The sequence below is a fragment of the Coprinopsis cinerea genome (assembly GCF_000182895.1).
Source record: "Coprinopsis cinerea okayama7#130 chromosome 8 map unlocalized cont3.8, whole genome shotgun sequence".
Classification (NCBI taxonomy): domain Eukaryota; kingdom Fungi; phylum Basidiomycota; class Agaricomycetes; order Agaricales; family Psathyrellaceae; genus Coprinopsis; species Coprinopsis cinerea.
The window spans coordinates 1,528,338-1,544,511 of NW_003307537.1; the positions used below are offsets into that span (position 1 = coordinate 1,528,338).

General features: G+C 50.3%; 5 protein-coding genes across 5 annotated transcripts; 2 read left to right on the plus strand and 3 right to left on the minus strand.

Annotated features, from left to right (window-relative positions):
* Nucleotides 1-200: 200 nt before the first annotated feature.
* Nucleotides 201-1,735, minus strand: CC1G_15023 (hypothetical protein; the record flags this gene model as incomplete). Its single annotated transcript, XM_002910646.1, has 4 exons — nucleotides 201-415; nucleotides 472-874; nucleotides 937-1,418; nucleotides 1,486-1,735. 4 exons carry the CDS (start codon nucleotides 1,733-1,735, stop codon nucleotides 201-203), a joined length of 1,350 nt encoding a protein of 449 aa, XP_002910692.1.
* A 543-nt stretch (nucleotides 1,736-2,278) lies between these two features.
* CC1G_03009 (nonribosomal peptide synthetase 12) lies at nucleotides 2,279-6,380 on the minus strand (the record flags this gene model as incomplete). The annotated part of the gene is made up of 15 exons (XM_001835869.2): nucleotides 2,279-2,448; nucleotides 2,502-2,888; nucleotides 2,944-3,295; nucleotides 3,354-3,492; nucleotides 3,542-4,090; nucleotides 4,140-4,312; nucleotides 4,366-4,471; nucleotides 4,529-4,558; nucleotides 4,615-4,841; nucleotides 4,892-4,950; nucleotides 5,006-5,192; nucleotides 5,254-5,342; nucleotides 5,395-5,448; nucleotides 5,503-6,106; nucleotides 6,234-6,380. The coding sequence occupies 15 exons, from the start codon at nucleotides 6,378-6,380 to the stop codon at nucleotides 2,279-2,281; spliced, it is 3,273 nt and encodes a 1,090-aa protein (XP_001835921.2).
* Nucleotides 6,381-7,119: 739 nt separating this feature from the next.
* Nucleotides 7,120-12,210, minus strand: CC1G_03010 (RAD50; the record flags this gene model as incomplete). The annotated part of the gene is made up of 23 exons (XM_001835870.1): nucleotides 7,120-7,177; nucleotides 7,230-7,337; nucleotides 7,389-7,585; nucleotides 7,657-7,724; nucleotides 7,774-7,859; nucleotides 7,915-7,967; nucleotides 8,031-8,150; nucleotides 8,201-8,522; nucleotides 8,576-8,745; nucleotides 8,799-9,000; nucleotides 9,054-9,259; nucleotides 9,308-9,520; nucleotides 9,574-9,703; nucleotides 9,754-9,862; nucleotides 9,919-10,046; nucleotides 10,101-10,190; nucleotides 10,239-10,552; nucleotides 10,602-10,706; nucleotides 10,760-10,930; nucleotides 10,980-11,158; nucleotides 11,209-11,552; nucleotides 11,604-11,779; nucleotides 11,830-12,210. The coding sequence occupies 23 exons, from the start codon at nucleotides 12,208-12,210 to the stop codon at nucleotides 7,120-7,122; spliced, it is 3,930 nt and encodes a 1,309-aa protein (XP_001835922.1).
* Nucleotides 12,211-12,646: 436 nt separating this feature from the next.
* On the plus strand, nucleotides 12,647-13,216 carry CC1G_03011 (hypothetical protein; the record flags this gene model as incomplete). The annotated part of the gene is made up of 1 exon (XM_001835871.2): nucleotides 12,647-13,216. The coding sequence occupies one exon, from the start codon at nucleotides 12,647-12,649 to the stop codon at nucleotides 13,214-13,216; it is 570 nt and encodes a 189-aa protein (XP_001835923.2).
* A 627-nt stretch (nucleotides 13,217-13,843) lies between these two features.
* CC1G_15024 (hypothetical protein) lies at nucleotides 13,844-14,278 on the plus strand (the record flags this gene model as incomplete). Its single annotated transcript, XM_002910647.1, has 1 exon — nucleotides 13,844-14,278. The coding sequence occupies one exon, from the start codon at nucleotides 13,844-13,846 to the stop codon at nucleotides 14,276-14,278; it is 435 nt and encodes a 144-aa protein (XP_002910693.1).
* Nucleotides 14,279-16,174: the final 1,896 nt, after the last annotated feature.

Sequence of the window (16,174 nt, forward strand, 5' to 3'; positions counted from 1 at the left end):
AGTTGTACAAGTGGAGGGATATAACGTTATTCATGATGAACCGGAGGTCCTTCTGCTGAGAACGTGTCACCGAAATCGGGCTAGCGCTTGCCATTCCGGTTTTCTTACGTGGAGGCAAACAATAAGGAATGTAGATAAAGGATAACGGACTTCCATACCGATTGGAGCAGTCAGATACCCAGCTGGATCCTTCAAAGGGATCACTGAACGTCTTGCAGTAAATTCTGTAGAACTGATATCTCTGCGAGGGGTCCGTCTTCGTCCCCTTCTCTTCCCAGTACGTCAAGGACACGTTTCGCCAACTCTAGCAGACGAGATATCGCAGCTTTAGCTTCTGTCTCTTTGGACTTGCTCGGTTGGGAGATCACAAAGGAATAGTTCCAATGGGTCTTCGCCATCTCTAGCAAATGCATGCCTGAAAGGGGAATATGAGCATGGACAAGGTCAGATTAAAGTCAATGTCGACTTTACCGATCTGTGGATAGTTACACGGATATACGAGCAAATACAGGGCCAAAAGTGCAATACCGCTCTCGGCAGCCAAGTCAAAGTTTGCCTCGTGCGATGCCTTGCTGAAGGTCTCCGAAAGCCACTTCATGAAATCTTCGTTCAGCACAGGATGCAGGTCCTGCGGCAGTTCCGACATCGAAGGGCTTTGATACTTGTCGGACTTGAGATAGGAATCAACGTTCACGAACTCCCCCACCCTCCGAGAGAGATCTTTTAATTGATCAGGGTCTGTCGGGGTCTCTGGGATATGCCCGATCGAATTGAGAAACAGGCAGGCCGGACAGTTGCAATTAAAGCCATAGGTAAACTGAAAGATTTGACGTTTGGTTTGCGTCAAAGCCGGGTCAAGATATGGGATACAGATCTGCAGAGGAAAGATTACATCGTTTCTGATACACGGTAATCACTGGTAATCACTCCACTCACCTCCTCGCCTTGGTGGATATCTTTCAGGGCGACCACCTCCATAATAACTGGTTGGTGCGCGGAAAAGGTGTATTTTGGAGCAGCGTTTGGAGAACAGGAATGATTAAACGACCGGCTCGCCAGAGGAAAGATCCCATGAGCTATAGAGTTAAGATGAGAATGCATCGTAAAATTGTTGTTCCCAAATCTCTCGAAAAGAGTCGGGATTAGGTCTGCCTTTGGAGGCGGGCTAATCGTGCATATCAGAGGTGGTTCGCTGCCGGAAGAAGGCCCTGGAAGAAGGGACAAGAACAATGTCGCTTCTTGCGATTGCTCGAGGTTGTACGCCGTCGGAAGCGTGGACAAAGACGCGACAAGGTGGTTCAACAGCAAAGCGTCCATTTTCTCGTGTTCCTCCAGTCCTTGGAAGACGGTAGAGCTGGTGAATTGGTTAATTCGTTTACAGATCCGCTTGTGATGTGTCTGCCACTGGGCACTTTGACCTGTATAGAAGTGGCGTTAACGTCAGGTGTCTCGATGCTGTGAGGGGAGATGATCCCTGAAGCGAACATTGTGCATCGCAGTACCAATATGCACTGCAGCCCGTACACCTCCTCAGAGGCTGTCCCTCGGTTGGTAGCCGCATGCAATGGTCGCAACGATTCCCCTTTTGCGAGAATTGTAGAACGGTGGCGAAGGCTGGTATTTTGAGAATCGTCGAGCCAGTTGGGATCTCGGCCTTTGCCAGTGCCTGATCGCGAGCAGTGGGGTGTGGTCGCAATTCTATAGTGTCCAAAGTCGATAGCGAAGAATGTACCATATTTCTGTAACCCTCTTCAGTCGATCAGCAGCGCTCAGTATCGACGGGACACGGATGGATGTGGAAGGAATTCTGGGCGGACAGGCGCGCGAAATGCTTAGTCAGCCCCGATCCCGATAAATAGCTCCCGGTTGAGAGGAAATTCGCAAAGAATCCAAAAGAGTTCTTGAATTGAAAATAAAACTGTACTAATAATACACCGATGGTTTGGAGTAGAGTGCGAGGAATATACGGTGAATGATAGATGTAAGGCAGACTAGTCGGTAAAGAGAGGGTCGCATAGTATGGGCGTCTTTTTAAATATATGCAGATCTTCCAGTCGATGGATAAATATCCGAGTCACAAGAGTTAGCGATCCTGTCGGTGTTAAGTAAGTACCATAGAGTGCCTGAAGGCGGCTGAGAGCTGAGCAAAATGAGCGCGAAAGTTACGAGACCGAGAATGGAAATCTATGAGCCGAAAGGAAGGGAAATGGAAATTTGAGAGCAGAAAAAAGAGTGGAAAAAAAACATGCGGAGCTTTTCAGAGTAATGACCGAGTAATTTAGGAGTCCCAGATGGCGCCGAAGGCGGGGATGCCTCTACTCATCATTCCGTAGACAACCTTCTCAGTGAGAGGTTGGTTAGAGATGATTGCGACAGCCTCGGCGTTGAACTCCTTGACGAGACGAAGGGTCAACTTGACCATATCGGGTTTGCCGTGTTTGCGAGTGTCTACATCGAAAGTTAGTAACATCCTATGTCCATGCCAAGATGCAAAAGCGTACCATAGATAACAGCCTCGGGGTTAGCCTCAAGGATGGAGTCGACAAGCTTGTCACCGAAAGTCTCGCGGACATTGGGAGCAGTCCACAAGACTCGCATGGGGATGCGTTTCTCGAAGATGGCGGGGGCACATGGACCGATACCAGATCCGGTGGCGACGATGACCATGCGGCGGAACATGGGGACAAGCTTCAGGACACCGTAAGTGGGAACGCCCTTGACCCAGAGCTTGGTGGGTGGGTTGGCGATGTGCTTGGAGGTCCAATCACCAGCGCGAGAGACAACGAGAGAGTAACCTGTCCTGCCAGGGATGGGGATGGCCGCGAAGCCGTGCCATTCCTTCAGAGGAGCATCGGAGACTCGCATGAAGGTACCAGCAGGCGGAGTAACTTCACGGTGTGGTCAGTACATCGACTAAGGATGAATTCTTCAGATGAGACATACCACCGTAGTCGAACCAAAGACGGACGGCGTGGTTGGAGAGGACCTCGGGTTTGACATCAACTTTGCGCAGACGGAACCAGGGCCAGATAACGGAGCAAGTGAGGATGATGACGAGCCAGAATTGAGGGGTCTTGACCAAGGTCTGACCGAGCATCTGACCTTCGGGGAGGTAATCAATGGTGAGGAACATGAATTGAACCCACACCAAGGCGAGAGCCGACCATCCGAGGAAGCGATGGGTGTTTTCGAAGGTATCATGGAGTCTCTTGCGCAAAGCAGGATATGCGAAGATGACGATACCAAGGAGTTCGGCCAGGATGACATAGGTGATTGCCACAGTCCGAACAGATGTCTGGTAATAAAGGAGCGTCAGCACGGAGAGAGAGGTCACAGAGAGAAGAAAAGTGTACCTTGCCGCCGTTGATCATTTCCTTCGTCGCTTGAGCAGTGAACAAGCACAGCCATAGAAGCGAAGAGACACCAGCGCCGGAGTGTATACCGCCGATGTGATAGACCCTGGCAGCTGTGCGACGGATAAACAAAGGCCAACTAAGAAGACCTCAATATTTGCATCCGTATAAAAGGTCAGCGGACTTACGAGGACGGAATAGAGGTGAAGATCAGGAAGAAAGTGTTGATGACGAGCTCTTGTCGCATCAGAACACCAATGAAGACGTTCGCAATGACAATTCCACCAATCCTGTTGGCATCGTACTCCTTCTTGACACAGATCCAAATGAGGATGGCAGCGTTGACGATGAAAACCACACTGAAGAGTCGCCTGTAGAGAGAGAAGATTTGATGACGGAGGTTTCGAACCAGTCTTCCTTGCGTCTTCTCTGGGTGGTCGTCATCTTGGTAGCCAGACCAAATATACTCCTGCTTCTCGAGCTCGGAGGTCGAAGAAGCTGAAGAGTCGGCTTCCTTGACCTGGGCACTGATCTTGGTGTTGGTTGAGCCGAGACTGTGGTCGGATGGCCGGTGGGGGATGGTGAGCTCGGTCTTGGGAGCGGTGACGACGGTGGGAGGCAAGCTGATCCAGGCGACATTCTCGGGAATGGCAGCCTTCTCTTCCTTGAGCTTGGCTTCCTCTTCCTTGGACTCTATGGCCATTTGCTGAAGGACTCTCTTATCAGTTTTGCCATTCCTGGAAAGCGGTGAGTATTGAATAATTGAGCTAAGAATAGATGACTCACGCTGTCTCGGGGAAGTGGTCCATGGTCAGGATCTTCGAAGGAACGGCGTAGTAAGGCTGGACCTTGTGCGCGGCGGCCTTGATGTCCTCAGGTGAGATGTTGGATGGTTTTACGAATCCCCAGAGCTCTCCGTCGATGAGAAGGGCAGTAGCACCTGTAACACCTGCGCAGGTCTGAAGGAGATTTAATCATACTGGCGTTCCAATGAATAGAGAATGTCACTGACCTCCATTGCAGTTGCAACTCCGTCAAGTTCCACGCGGAAGCCTTTGATCTTGACTTGATTGTCAATACGACCAAGGTGTTGTAAGGTGCCATTAGAGACCCATTTCCTGAGAAAGCGTATGTCGTTAGGTCGAAGATCTTCAAGTTTGACAGGCAGCACTTACCCCAAGTCCCCGGTGTTGAACATCATCGATCTAATAAGAAATCCCGTTAGCTACAGTATGGACACGGGAATGACAATGGGCCATACCCATCGTTGGCGAACGGATCTCGAACATAACGTTCACTGGTCTTGTCGGGCAGGTTGAGGTAGCCCTTTGTAATCCCAGCTCCCCCTCCCCACATAACTCCGGTCTGCCCAATTGGCACTGGCCGCATGTTCTCGTCCAGAACATATGCCGTATTGTTTGGGGTCGGCCCACCAATCGTGACAATATCTCCCGGTATGTGCAATTGCATGGTGTTCGCGATGGTGACCTAGTGCTGATTGTTAGATGGCTTTGGGTTACAAAAGGCGCTAACAATACCTCAGTCGGACCACATGCATTCCAAAACTTGACTCGAGCGCCCCAGGTATCAGCAAGAGCTAGACAAGTATGAGTCAATGTCTTCTGGCTCCGGTGGGGACATCAGAAGCTCACCTTTGGGGCATGCCTCTCCAGCGACAACGACGGTCTTGACATTAGGATAGTCGACCGGGTTATGAGGGGCCAACATAGAGGGTGTCGAAAAGAGGATGTCAACGCTCCTCATCACAGCTTTCCAGTCCTTGGATGTCTTTCCTCGGGGGCACAAAGTAGCGCCGTTGGCGAGAGAGCCGAGGATTTCCTTTGGATCCATTTCATGAGTTCCATGGCAATATCAAACGGTGAAAAGGGCTTATGCTTACCCATGCAGCGAAATCGAAAGAGATGTTCAACATCTGAGAGACACGAACACCAGGCTTCATGCCTAACTGACCAGGCTCGATGCAGATAACTATGGGGAAGCATAAGAGCCAATGGCAGCCGCATGTTTGGAAGAGGCTTACGATTGGTAACGTTTCCATGTGTAACGTGGACGCCCTTTGGAGTACCAGTGGTCCCTGAAAGGGGGGAATGAGCGGAGATTTCAAGGACGTTACATCGAGGAGACTCACCGCTAGTGTAGATGATGTATACGGAGTCCTTTGAGGTGGTGGTGTCGCGAGGCTTCACACAGTGGCTGGGGTTGTAGCTGGGGCAGATGGCATCGTCCAAGAAGACGACGGGAACAGGGGCACCTTCGAGACGGTGCTCGAACTTGCGCAAGGTGAGGGCGACCGTCGAACCCGAGTCGACAAGAGCGTGCTTCAAGGTGCTGTCGGAGACAATGTTTCCGTCAAGGGGGATGTATGCTGCACCAGCCTTTAGAATGCCCAAAACTGCTACGGGGAGGGTTACGGCGCGTTCGACGAGCATGCATACGCGGGAGCCCTGAACAACGCCAACCGAGCGAAGGCGAGATGCCAGGCAGTTCGCCCTGCGATCCAGCTCGCCGTAGGAAAGGGTCGTCCCGAGTTCATCAACCGCAGTGAGTTGCGGGTTGCTTTTGGCGTGGAACTCGAATGCGTGGTGAACGCACTGGAACGGGACAGACACCTCGGCTCCTACGCCGTACTTCCAGAAGAGAGCTCGGTCAGTCGCAGACAAATGCGAGAGGAGATCTGAAGAAGCCATTGCAGCTGGATCGGTGACTGCACTGGATGAGGAGGTTGAAGCAACCTAGCACCAGAATGGTCCTCCTTTTAACATGGTCGGTAGGTCCCAAGTTTGGGAAATGAGATACATCCCAGTGAACCTTTTGGGACACTGCAGGTGATCACAGAGATCTGGTGTATGGAGTCATCACCCGGGGAGTGCGTTGAGTCCGAATACAGTTAGGCAGGTCCCAGGGGAAGCCTGAAGCGAGCGCATGAGACGGAGACGTTTTGCTCTGGTTTCCGGTTGATGTAACGATGATGTTGCGTCCGAGATCCCATAGTATGTCGACCCGCATGGTTTTGACAGACTGAGAGAAGATTAGCTGGGTGTGAAGGGGTCGAAACACAGCCCTAACTGGATGATAGGATGTCCAACTTGACGAGATAGCGGGTAGGGATCGACATGAGGTTGTGGAATTCCTCTGTTGTCACAGATCGCGATCCAACGTCCCGCAAAAGAGCTTTAGGCGTTAACGAAGCAAAAAGGAGAACAACTCAAATTGGACGATGATGCACCGCTTCTGAATGCATCACTTATTTGGCGATGCTTGCCTCCTTCCTTGATACCCACGCTTCCAATCCCCGCCCGGCGCCGAGCCCCCTTTAGCCGTCGAGCCATTTGATAGAAACTGAGAGCTTCGGTCTGTTGTGGGAACTCTGAATCAGACCAGAGGACATTGGGAAGCAGATTCTGACGTTTGTGGACGTTTTAGCATGCGTTCACTACATTAACTGTAACTGTCAACATTCCCAAAAGTACTCGGTGGAGTGCTTAGGGGCCCTTTAACCGATCATCGTAGTCAATTGGAGTCCTCGATGGCAGAGGGCGCTACATGTACTTCGGCTGGATGTGTAATGGCATGTCCCACCATCACTTACTTGGACCCGCTGCCCAAACTGGTCGAAGCAATGCAACCATAACTGCAGGAGTCCTACTCGGGGTCGAATAATAACAGTTGATGAGACTAAAAATGGGCGCAAAGGAGCTGAAAGTGATGGAAAGCATAAAACAGAAATTCGAGACCAGTGCAGATTTCATCGGAATCGTTGGCGCTCGATCACTGATTTTTGCCTGGCGTCTCTGGAAACCCGCCTGAGATAATTTGAGTTAACAATTGGAAGCCAGATTGCTGGTAATCACCCACCAGTAATACTCCATAACGTCGCTCTGCCCCAGCTTCCGAAGGAAGTTTTCGTCGTGTGTGATGATGATCAGCTGGAAATTGGAGTGTGACTTGCGTTCATTAATAATGCTGGGAATTGGATTAGAATATTTGGGAACGAGATAGGGAAGAAGAACGTACTCCACGAGGCTCTCTGCGAGGGCGTCTATGTTTTCGGTATCCAGAGCGTTCGTGGGCTCATCTAATGCCAGAATGCCGCAATTTTGTCCGAAAGAGTCAGACAAAGCAAGTCGGATAATGATGGAAGCAAGCATTTTTTGCCCGGCAGAGCATCGACCACGCATATCCATTTCAACCTGGTCCTTCGTCATCACCACCTAAAGAACGTGAAAGTTGCGGAGTCAACACCTGACCGATGGTGAGCGGAATGGGTATAGAAAGTACTGACTCTGTAGTTGTATGAACGTTTCGAGGCACCGCCCTCGACGTCAGATTTAATCTTAATACCGTCGATATCTGAAAAGGTGTAAGCGCGGGAATTCTAGCAGGAGTGGCGGTCACAAACCTGTCCCTTGATACGTCTTGTTCCATAGGTGCTTCATCGTATCATTGACTTCCTCCATCTTTAACCCATGGTATTTCATGATGGCGCTTAATTGACATAGTTGAGAACGGACACGTGTGCACCATATTGGGAAGGACTTACTTATCCAAGGCCTTGGCGTATTTCTCCAAATCGCTATTGGCCATGTCCGAAATCTTTCATCGCAGCGAGCGCAAGCCGTCACTGTGTATTCACTATGGCCAAAAGGGGTGACTTACTTTAACCTTGACGAGCTGTTCGGTATACATCTTATTGACATCTTTGAACTCTTTGATGTCGCTCTCTAGCGTCGCATGTTGACTCTTGAGACTGCTGAGCTCTCCCGCAAGATGGTGGGTCTTGGGAGAAGTTAAGAGCTGAGGCCTTAGGATCGACGGGTACCACTCACCGACTTGTTCAACCGTTCTTCTTTCTCCTTTCGCTTCTCCCACTGGTCCTGGAAATTTCTCCGCGCTTTTGCTGCCTCTTCAACGTCATAGCTTTCGATCTCTGCCTGGATTTCAAGGATCTCTTTTTGCAACTTGCGAACCCGAATATTCTCCCGAAGGTTGGTCTGCGAGGCACCGGCCTCATTTATTTCCTTCTCAATGACCTTGATGGCTTCACGGCAGCCTTGTAGCCTGCTGGTCGCTTCACCCTGATGTTCCTTGCACTGCTTGATGTTTTCGATGCATTCCTCGAGCAACCGGTCCCGCTTGTCCCTTGCGTACCTAGAATTTCCATTCAGCGGGGAAGCTTTTTAACCAAGTGATAAGAAGCACACCGTTCAACATCTTTGTGTACTGCCGCCAATTTATCCGTCCGGGCATTCAGTTGTCCAAGTAACGACTGCGCCTGCGACATCTTCGCATCGAAATCTTGTTTCACCTGTCGCTGCTCTTCCTCCAATCCTTGTATCGGAGCCTGAGCCTCTGCTATTTTTGTATCGAGGTCCTACACATAGTGGCTTCACATCACCATTTGCTAACGAATGGGGAAAAACGCACCTTGAGCTGCGCAGTGAATGTCACAATGTCGTTCTTCATCTGTTGAACGCGTTCCGACAGTTTGTCGACTTCATTGAGCTGGTTAAGCAACTTCTGCTCTTCCACTTTGAGATCGTTGAGTCTGGTTTCGAAACTATGGAGGGCCGTGGTTTGCCTTTCCCGCTCAGTGGAGATAGCCTGTCTCTCCTTCTCAATCGCTCGTCTATCGGGATGTCAGTATCGCCCAAGTAGCCAAAGGAGTGAGTGAATAGTTACAGTCGACTGGTGATTTCATTCAACTCTGCCTGAACGTCGTCCACCGTCTTCGTGCTACCAGATAGCGACAGATCTGTCTCGAGATCGCTGACCTCTTTCTCTGCCCGTTCAATTTCTTTCTTCAAACGGGAAACAGTGCTGACGTTCTGTTTCAGGGTTGACAGTGCCTTCAACGTATCCTTGGCCTCCTCGAGTTCCTCTCCAAGCTGTTCGAGTCAGTTTTACCTCGAAAAAGATATATGCATCCCACTAACCGTTTCCGCCTTCTCCTCCAGGACCTGGTGTTCCTCCCTTTTCTCTTCGAGTGTCGCTTTGAGGGCAGGAATTTCTTTGGTAGTGATATTGTGCCTCGAATGTTCAATCCCCTTGAGGTTTGTCAGGCTAACAAGAGTGCGGTTCCATTCTTCTAGATCATTATTCAAATCTCGTTTCTCGGTTTTTTCCGCGTCTTTGATCATTCCTTCCAACTGACCAGACGTTAGCTGTATATGTACTGGAATATGAAATGAGCGAGACTTACGTGGTTCTTGAAGTCCTTTAGTTCCGACGATCTCAAGCCTCGATTGCAACCCAGGCAAATATGGTTGTTCACACCTTCCTCGAGAATCCTTTGGTAGACGGCGATTGGCCCAAACTGTTTCTCTAGGTCACTGTGTAATGTCAGCGGCGGTGCCCATATCGGACAGAAGGCAACACCTACCTTCGGATGTGGTTGATCTCGGTTTGCGCAACTTCTATCGCGTCGTTGACGGCTTTGTCTGGTGACAAGTCGAAGGCCCTCAAACTCGAGGTTATCTTCTTAGTGTGCTCTTTAATTCAAGAATTTTAGCCTGGCAGTGAACAAAACAAGGTAATATGACCATACTTTCACATTCGCTTTCTTTGGCGCTGATCTGGGCCTTGATATTGGCCATTTCTGTCTCCACTGAGTGGAGGCTTGCTCTTGCAGAACCGAGTCCGGCTTCCAGTCGATCCACGTCATCTTCTTTCTGACTATACAAAAGACGTAGAACCCCGCTTCAGCGTAGCGACGACGGAAACACTTACCGAATCACTCGGTCTACTTCAATTTCAGCGGTGTCGGCATCTAAATCCCGTTTGGCATGTTCTCGGTACTTCTGATTGACTGTCTTCATGCTACCAGCAGTGTCAGTGATGAAGAACCAGAAGTACGAGGTCGCTCACATTGTCTGGATCTCGACCGTCTTCGTCCGAATTTCAGTACGTTTCAGGTCGAGCTTCGCTCTTGAATCAGCTTGAGTGCTCAAAGCGCGAGTCTCCTCCATTAGGCTTTCGCGTTTCTCCTCAAGCTGTCGCGCCAGGTCGATCTTTTCTTGCAGCTTCTTGTCATGCTCAGAGTTAGCCATCTCTTTCCGGAGCTTCTTGATACGCTCTTCCTTCTCTTGCATCTCTTCTTGAAGCGAGTTCAGACTGGCCTGATGAGTCGCCTGTTCATCGAGCTGACGCTGGGCTTGCTTGATCGAGGCATTACGCTCACTCTGAGAACAATTTGAGCATAATGTCAGACGAGAAGAACGTAAGTCCTACCAACTGATCCTTCAGTGTCGTCTTTCGGATCTTGTGGGTTTGAACTTGCCGGTCAAGCTCGAGGCGCTGAGCATTAAATTCGTCGTTTTTGGCCGAGGCATCCAACTACAGAGTCCGAGTTAAGGCCTCAACGTATCCTGAGCGAGTAAATGACAAACCTGGAGTTGCTCGATCTCTGAAGTTCGATCCCTCCTTAGATCGGTGAGACGGGAAAGGAACTGGCTGACTTGGGATTTATCCAAACTTTGCGACGAGATACCGGTGATGTTGAATTGCTTGGCGATCTCCCGGACCAACTCCTCACGTTCAATAACGCGGGCTCTTTGATTCTGAATGAAGTTGAGCCGTCACTCTGGAAGTTTGGATGAACAGGCCCACCTTTGCTTCCACTTCATACTGGGCTTTCATTTCCGACAGCTGTACCTCTCGGTTGCGAAGGTCAGTTAGCTCATCCTCGATGTCTTGCCTCCTGCGCTCCTCCTTCGCCAATCGCTCCCGCTGGCTGTCGACATGCGCGTCGAACCGATTCAGCCGGTTTTGGAGATCATCGTCAGTGCCTATCAACCTATCAACGTAGTTCTTCAAAGAAGATGGAAATAAATCTTACCAGAAATTTCCTGGAAGTTACCATCCCGAGCCTCCTCGAGATCCATTCGTTTACTCTTCTTTTTCTCTTCGAGGCTTTCGACCTTCAGATAGATTTCTCGGAATTTGGAGTTGTAGTCATAAAATATTCGATTACTGTTCTGGACTTCCTCGTATTGCGCTTTGGCATTTTCATATTCCGCTTCTTTTGCTACAATAGTGGCATTAAGGTCTTTCATTCGTAAACGGAGCTTGTCAGCTCGGTCTTTCTGCAACTTCAAAGAGGACAGCCTCTCTTGCTCGGCTTTAAGGTCTGCAACGCGGTCCTTTCGAAGTGCTTTAATGTTATCAAGGGCCTTGGTATATCTGTTAGAAACTGTCAGCTTTGTTGCACAGAGATGGAAAGAGACGACAGACTTGGTGGCTTCGAAAATCTCGTCAAACTTCTTCTTCAGGATTGATGGCTCGGCAAGTGGCCAGTACGAGTCCTCTTGGTGACAAAAGATCACATTCTCCAAGACAGCCTTGGAAACACCAAGAAGCTGAGGGATCTCGACATCCATTTCGGCGCACTTCGTAGAGATAACTGCTCTCTGGAATTTCTTCAGCTCGTTAATTCCTGCAGACCAGACGCGGTGCACACCTTGTTAGTCTTCCCTGGGTCGTCCAATCCAAGGATACTCTCCAGGGTCTTCATGGTCAAACCGGCGGTCTTCTTGACTGTAACGCTCAGGTTACGGACTGCCAACATGCGCGTGCCATTAGCCGAATGGAACCTCAGCTTTACTTGCGCCTTGACCTCCTTCTCGTTCGCCATCTTTGGGTCATGGACGAACGCACCACCGCGGGTGTTGGGGGGCTGCTCTCCGGTTGTCGCATACTTGAGGCATTCAATGATGGTTGTCTTCCCACTACCGTTGTGGCCAACTATGACAGTCACTGGAGAGAAGAACTCGATGACAGATATCTGTTTGTCGTCAAAAGAACGAATGCCTCGAATGGCGAGCTTATTTAGAGAAGACATGGGGTCGGGCGTGTTGTCTCGTAGAGACTATGGGGGTAACGTTATAGATTGCTGTCGTTTACAGAGTACGGCGTGAATGGATAGAACGTGTCGTTGTGATCTCCGTCGTCGTCGTCGTTTCCAAAGGTCGTGTAGGTCACTGCTGAATGCAGACACGAAGTTGCGGGTGAGCGCGCTGTCACGGTCAGCGTGATGTGACCATCAATTAGTCCTGAATCCGGACTGTCACGTTTTTTGTCAGGTGACGGACGCCTATCGAAGCCTCTAGTAGAGACGGGACTCCGGTCTAACCATCAATATGTAATGTCACGCTGACTGCGACGCGTCCCGGCTTCACTCAAGCGGAACCCAGGCTGACTAGACTCGCAACCACTGACCAGGGCCTTTCGTTTCCCCATTCTCACCAGACCAACGCCCACTAACCACATCCACTAAGATGGCGCAACCTTGGCCGCAACCGCTCATGCAGTCCTTCACTTATGCAAACCAACCGCAATTTGCCACTGACGAAAGCGTCTTCTATGGCCCCTACACTCGGCTCCTGTATCATCTCTTCGGCGTGTTGGGCCCCTATGAGATCTCCCCTCAGTATCACATCCCAAACGCAGCGCGAGATGTCATCGATGTCGTGGCACTGTTCACAGTTGAACTCAACAAGCACCCTGTCTTCTTCATAGAAGTGAAGCCCACCGCCTCTCTCAATCTCGACTCCAAGCGAAAGCAGGCCGATGATCAAATGCGCGATCGCTTCCGGGATCTTCGCCACACCCTCATTACCCCGCGCTTGCCCGCTGTCAGTGCATTCGGCACGCGTCTGTGCTTTTACGAATACACCGTCGCCACCAACGCAGTTGTGCCAGCTGCCATACCAGCTGATCCACTCATCCTCAATGATGTCGCGCCAGCTGATCGATGGGACTGTGATCTCCTCGAAGCCGATGGCGCCGCTCGTTTTCGTCAGCTTGTTGAATCCGTCCTTGAAATGTGCCAGGCTTATGAACAGTAGGGCTGCTGTCCTCTATATTCCCTACCTGTTGTATGTATGCCGATTTGTAATTTTACGAGGGGCTATGTAAGACCGGTGGCTTACCACGGTTCCCATAACGTGCACATATACCTGACGGTGGCTCAAGAGCTAAGCTCTTGAGTCATGTTGCCTTTTGGTGTAGCGGCAGTGAGCGTCAGGCCTGTCGTCTTACAGGCTACCGGCTATCCACGTCATTGTGTGCAGCAGATTTCTTTATATTACCCACTTGTCTCCTGTATGCAGATTTGTATTTTACGGGGCTGATTATCCATAAATCTACCTTGCCTCCAGATACGTTGTGATGTAGTCGCGGCATCGGGCGAACGAATTCTCAAAACCTTGATAATATCTCGTCTCGCCGAAAATGGAAGCCCCACCTCAACTCATGGCATCGACAAGCAAAGATACAGCTCCGATTGAGCTTAGGTCAAAGTCTCCAATCTTACCTACCTTCTGGCCTTTACTGACGATCTACTGATAGCAAAGAGACTCCCAAGACAGAGTCCAAGGCTGCGAACGCAGCCGCCGACACCAAGGCCGACGGTGCCAATGTGTAGCGTCACGGACTCTTTTCTTCCCGTTTGATTCTTTCGTTATCTTATCAAAATGGTAGACCAAGTTGTAAAGATACAAGCCTCATTTAAGTACATCATCGGCGGGGCTTATGCGTCAGGTATTCCCAGCCGTTATGGCAACTGGAACGGCGGGTCCGATCTGTTGAGTTTCACGCACTCCAAATTGGTCCTTTGGCGGAGAAAAATCTCCCTCCTGCCCCTTGTGTGGGGTACCTCCTACCCTCCGGTACGGGATTCCCGGCCCGGGACCCCCTTGGTGTTTTGTCCAATGTCTCTGTTCACTTGGAACATTTCTCATCCAAGTGGATGTATCCAATTACCGAGCAAATACCCACCGTCTACATCAAGTTGTGTTGGTGACATGTATACCTCGAAGATTGAGAAGACGCCACTGGAGGTCTCTTGGGTAACGCTTTCTATCGGATACGAACTGCGGGGCTTCCGCCTAAGCCTTATTCAACCTTGACTAGCTCCTGGCAGTATTCGACCGTACTGCCCGAAGACATAACGTTTATTCCTCATATCAGGGAATATTCCAATAACGACTAGTCGCTCTCAAAACTCGGAAAATGATGAGATCTCCATTTCATTCTAAACCTTTTTGAGAGCCGCTATCTTGAATTCTCCGCGTTCGAATGGTCGAGCACTGCACATATGACTAGGAGATTGCCATTGCGCCACTCTCTGTCGCACACAGCAACACGACTGCGTTCTGTGGCCCTCAGAGTGTACCGCACTACACTTCCCGTGTCAGCGGCCTCGAGTATTTCGTTTTAGTAAGAAGAATAACTCGCCGACCTCTTGGCCGATGTTGCTTGATGGCTCTGGACATCCCGCCACCTGCGCTCGACGGTCTCCCAGACTTCGAGATCAAGGGCACAGATACTCTGCGTAGCCTCGAGAGAGTCCCACCATTACTCATCTCCTCCGTACCCCGATAGTCAAAAATACTGGCCCTCCTAGAGTTCCTCCCTCGTTTCCGTCCTGATGGGTCGCGTGGTGATCAGCTTCTTGCCTTGATTTGGTACCGGGCCCGCTGCCAGAAGCCCCTTTCTGGCCTCGCAACGACCGCTGTCTTGAACTTCCACCGTCCTATCTTCAAGTCTCAAGTCAACATCTAGTCTGTGCCTTCTCCAGGACTTCCGGTGCCCTTTAGGAGGTATCACACTCAATCTGACTTGGACACGACCAACTTGAAACACCTTCTGACTGTCAACCGCCGCAGAGGCAGTCAATTGGTCCACGCGATATCAGAGCTACTCTGGCTAGCGAAGGATATGTGTGCACCTGTATCTAATACCACCCGGAGCGATCTCACCGGTCTTTCCAGGGAAATCGCGACATAGTCAACTCGCCATTTGGCTCTGGTCTGTTTTCACAGCCTTTTCAAACGCTGCCACACCCACCCCACCTGTACATGCCCGTGTACTGTGTGAGATATACGCTACTAGACTTCTTTGTTGTCGGAAGCGAATTTCTGCATTTTGTGATAAGACTGAAGGGTGTCCTGTATCACCGTGATAAGTGCTGCTCGCCTTCTACCCTATAGGCTTGGTTAGCCCCAACATCTATCACAGACGTCTCAGGACCCCGGAAAACCTGGGGCGAGCCTAGTGACGACATTCTGTCGAAAAATCCGGTTTCTTTTCTGCCAAAATTGTCCGGTTTGTCGCCAGGTTCGTGTCTGGACGCTCAAAAATTCCGGTTTTGGAACCTTGGTCTGACTTTTTCTTTCGCGTAAGCGCCCAGAAACGCGATTTTCCCCTTCAGCCACCTTAACAGAAGCAGATAATGGCGTGAACCGCAACGTGAATATTCCACATGCTGCATGTCTTCTGCAGCTGTCTTCTGTCGGAAGTTGCCTTGAAACATCTTTGATATAGCTGGGCTCGTACGTGTCACTGCTACTCGGTGTGGTATCTTTTCGACTAGTTATCGAGCGGAATCTCTAACATTTCAATCGGAGGGCCTCCCCCAGGCTTTCTCTTTGAAACTCTCACCTCGATTGGCGACTTGCGGTCTGTCCTATAACATCAAGTGCTATAATGAATGTTTTTTCGGTTCTTTGAGGAGAAAAGCAAAGTTCCGCTTTGTGTGAGCTGATGGACGTCGGGCTGAGGTCATAGTTCGGAAGCAGTTTCGCATCAGAGGCTGATTCAAGCATTGGCAAGCAACCAAAAATCACCGGAGGTTTCCTTCCAATCCTAACGTCGTCAACGCTGTCACCAATGAGGTCAGGTCTTCAAAAGGAAGTGCTCAACCTCTATCGCAGGTGAGGGGAACTTCAGCATTCTTCTGATCTCGTGTTGGCTGAGTTGAGTACCCAACCCCCAGAGCCCTTCGCATGGCAAGATCGAAACCA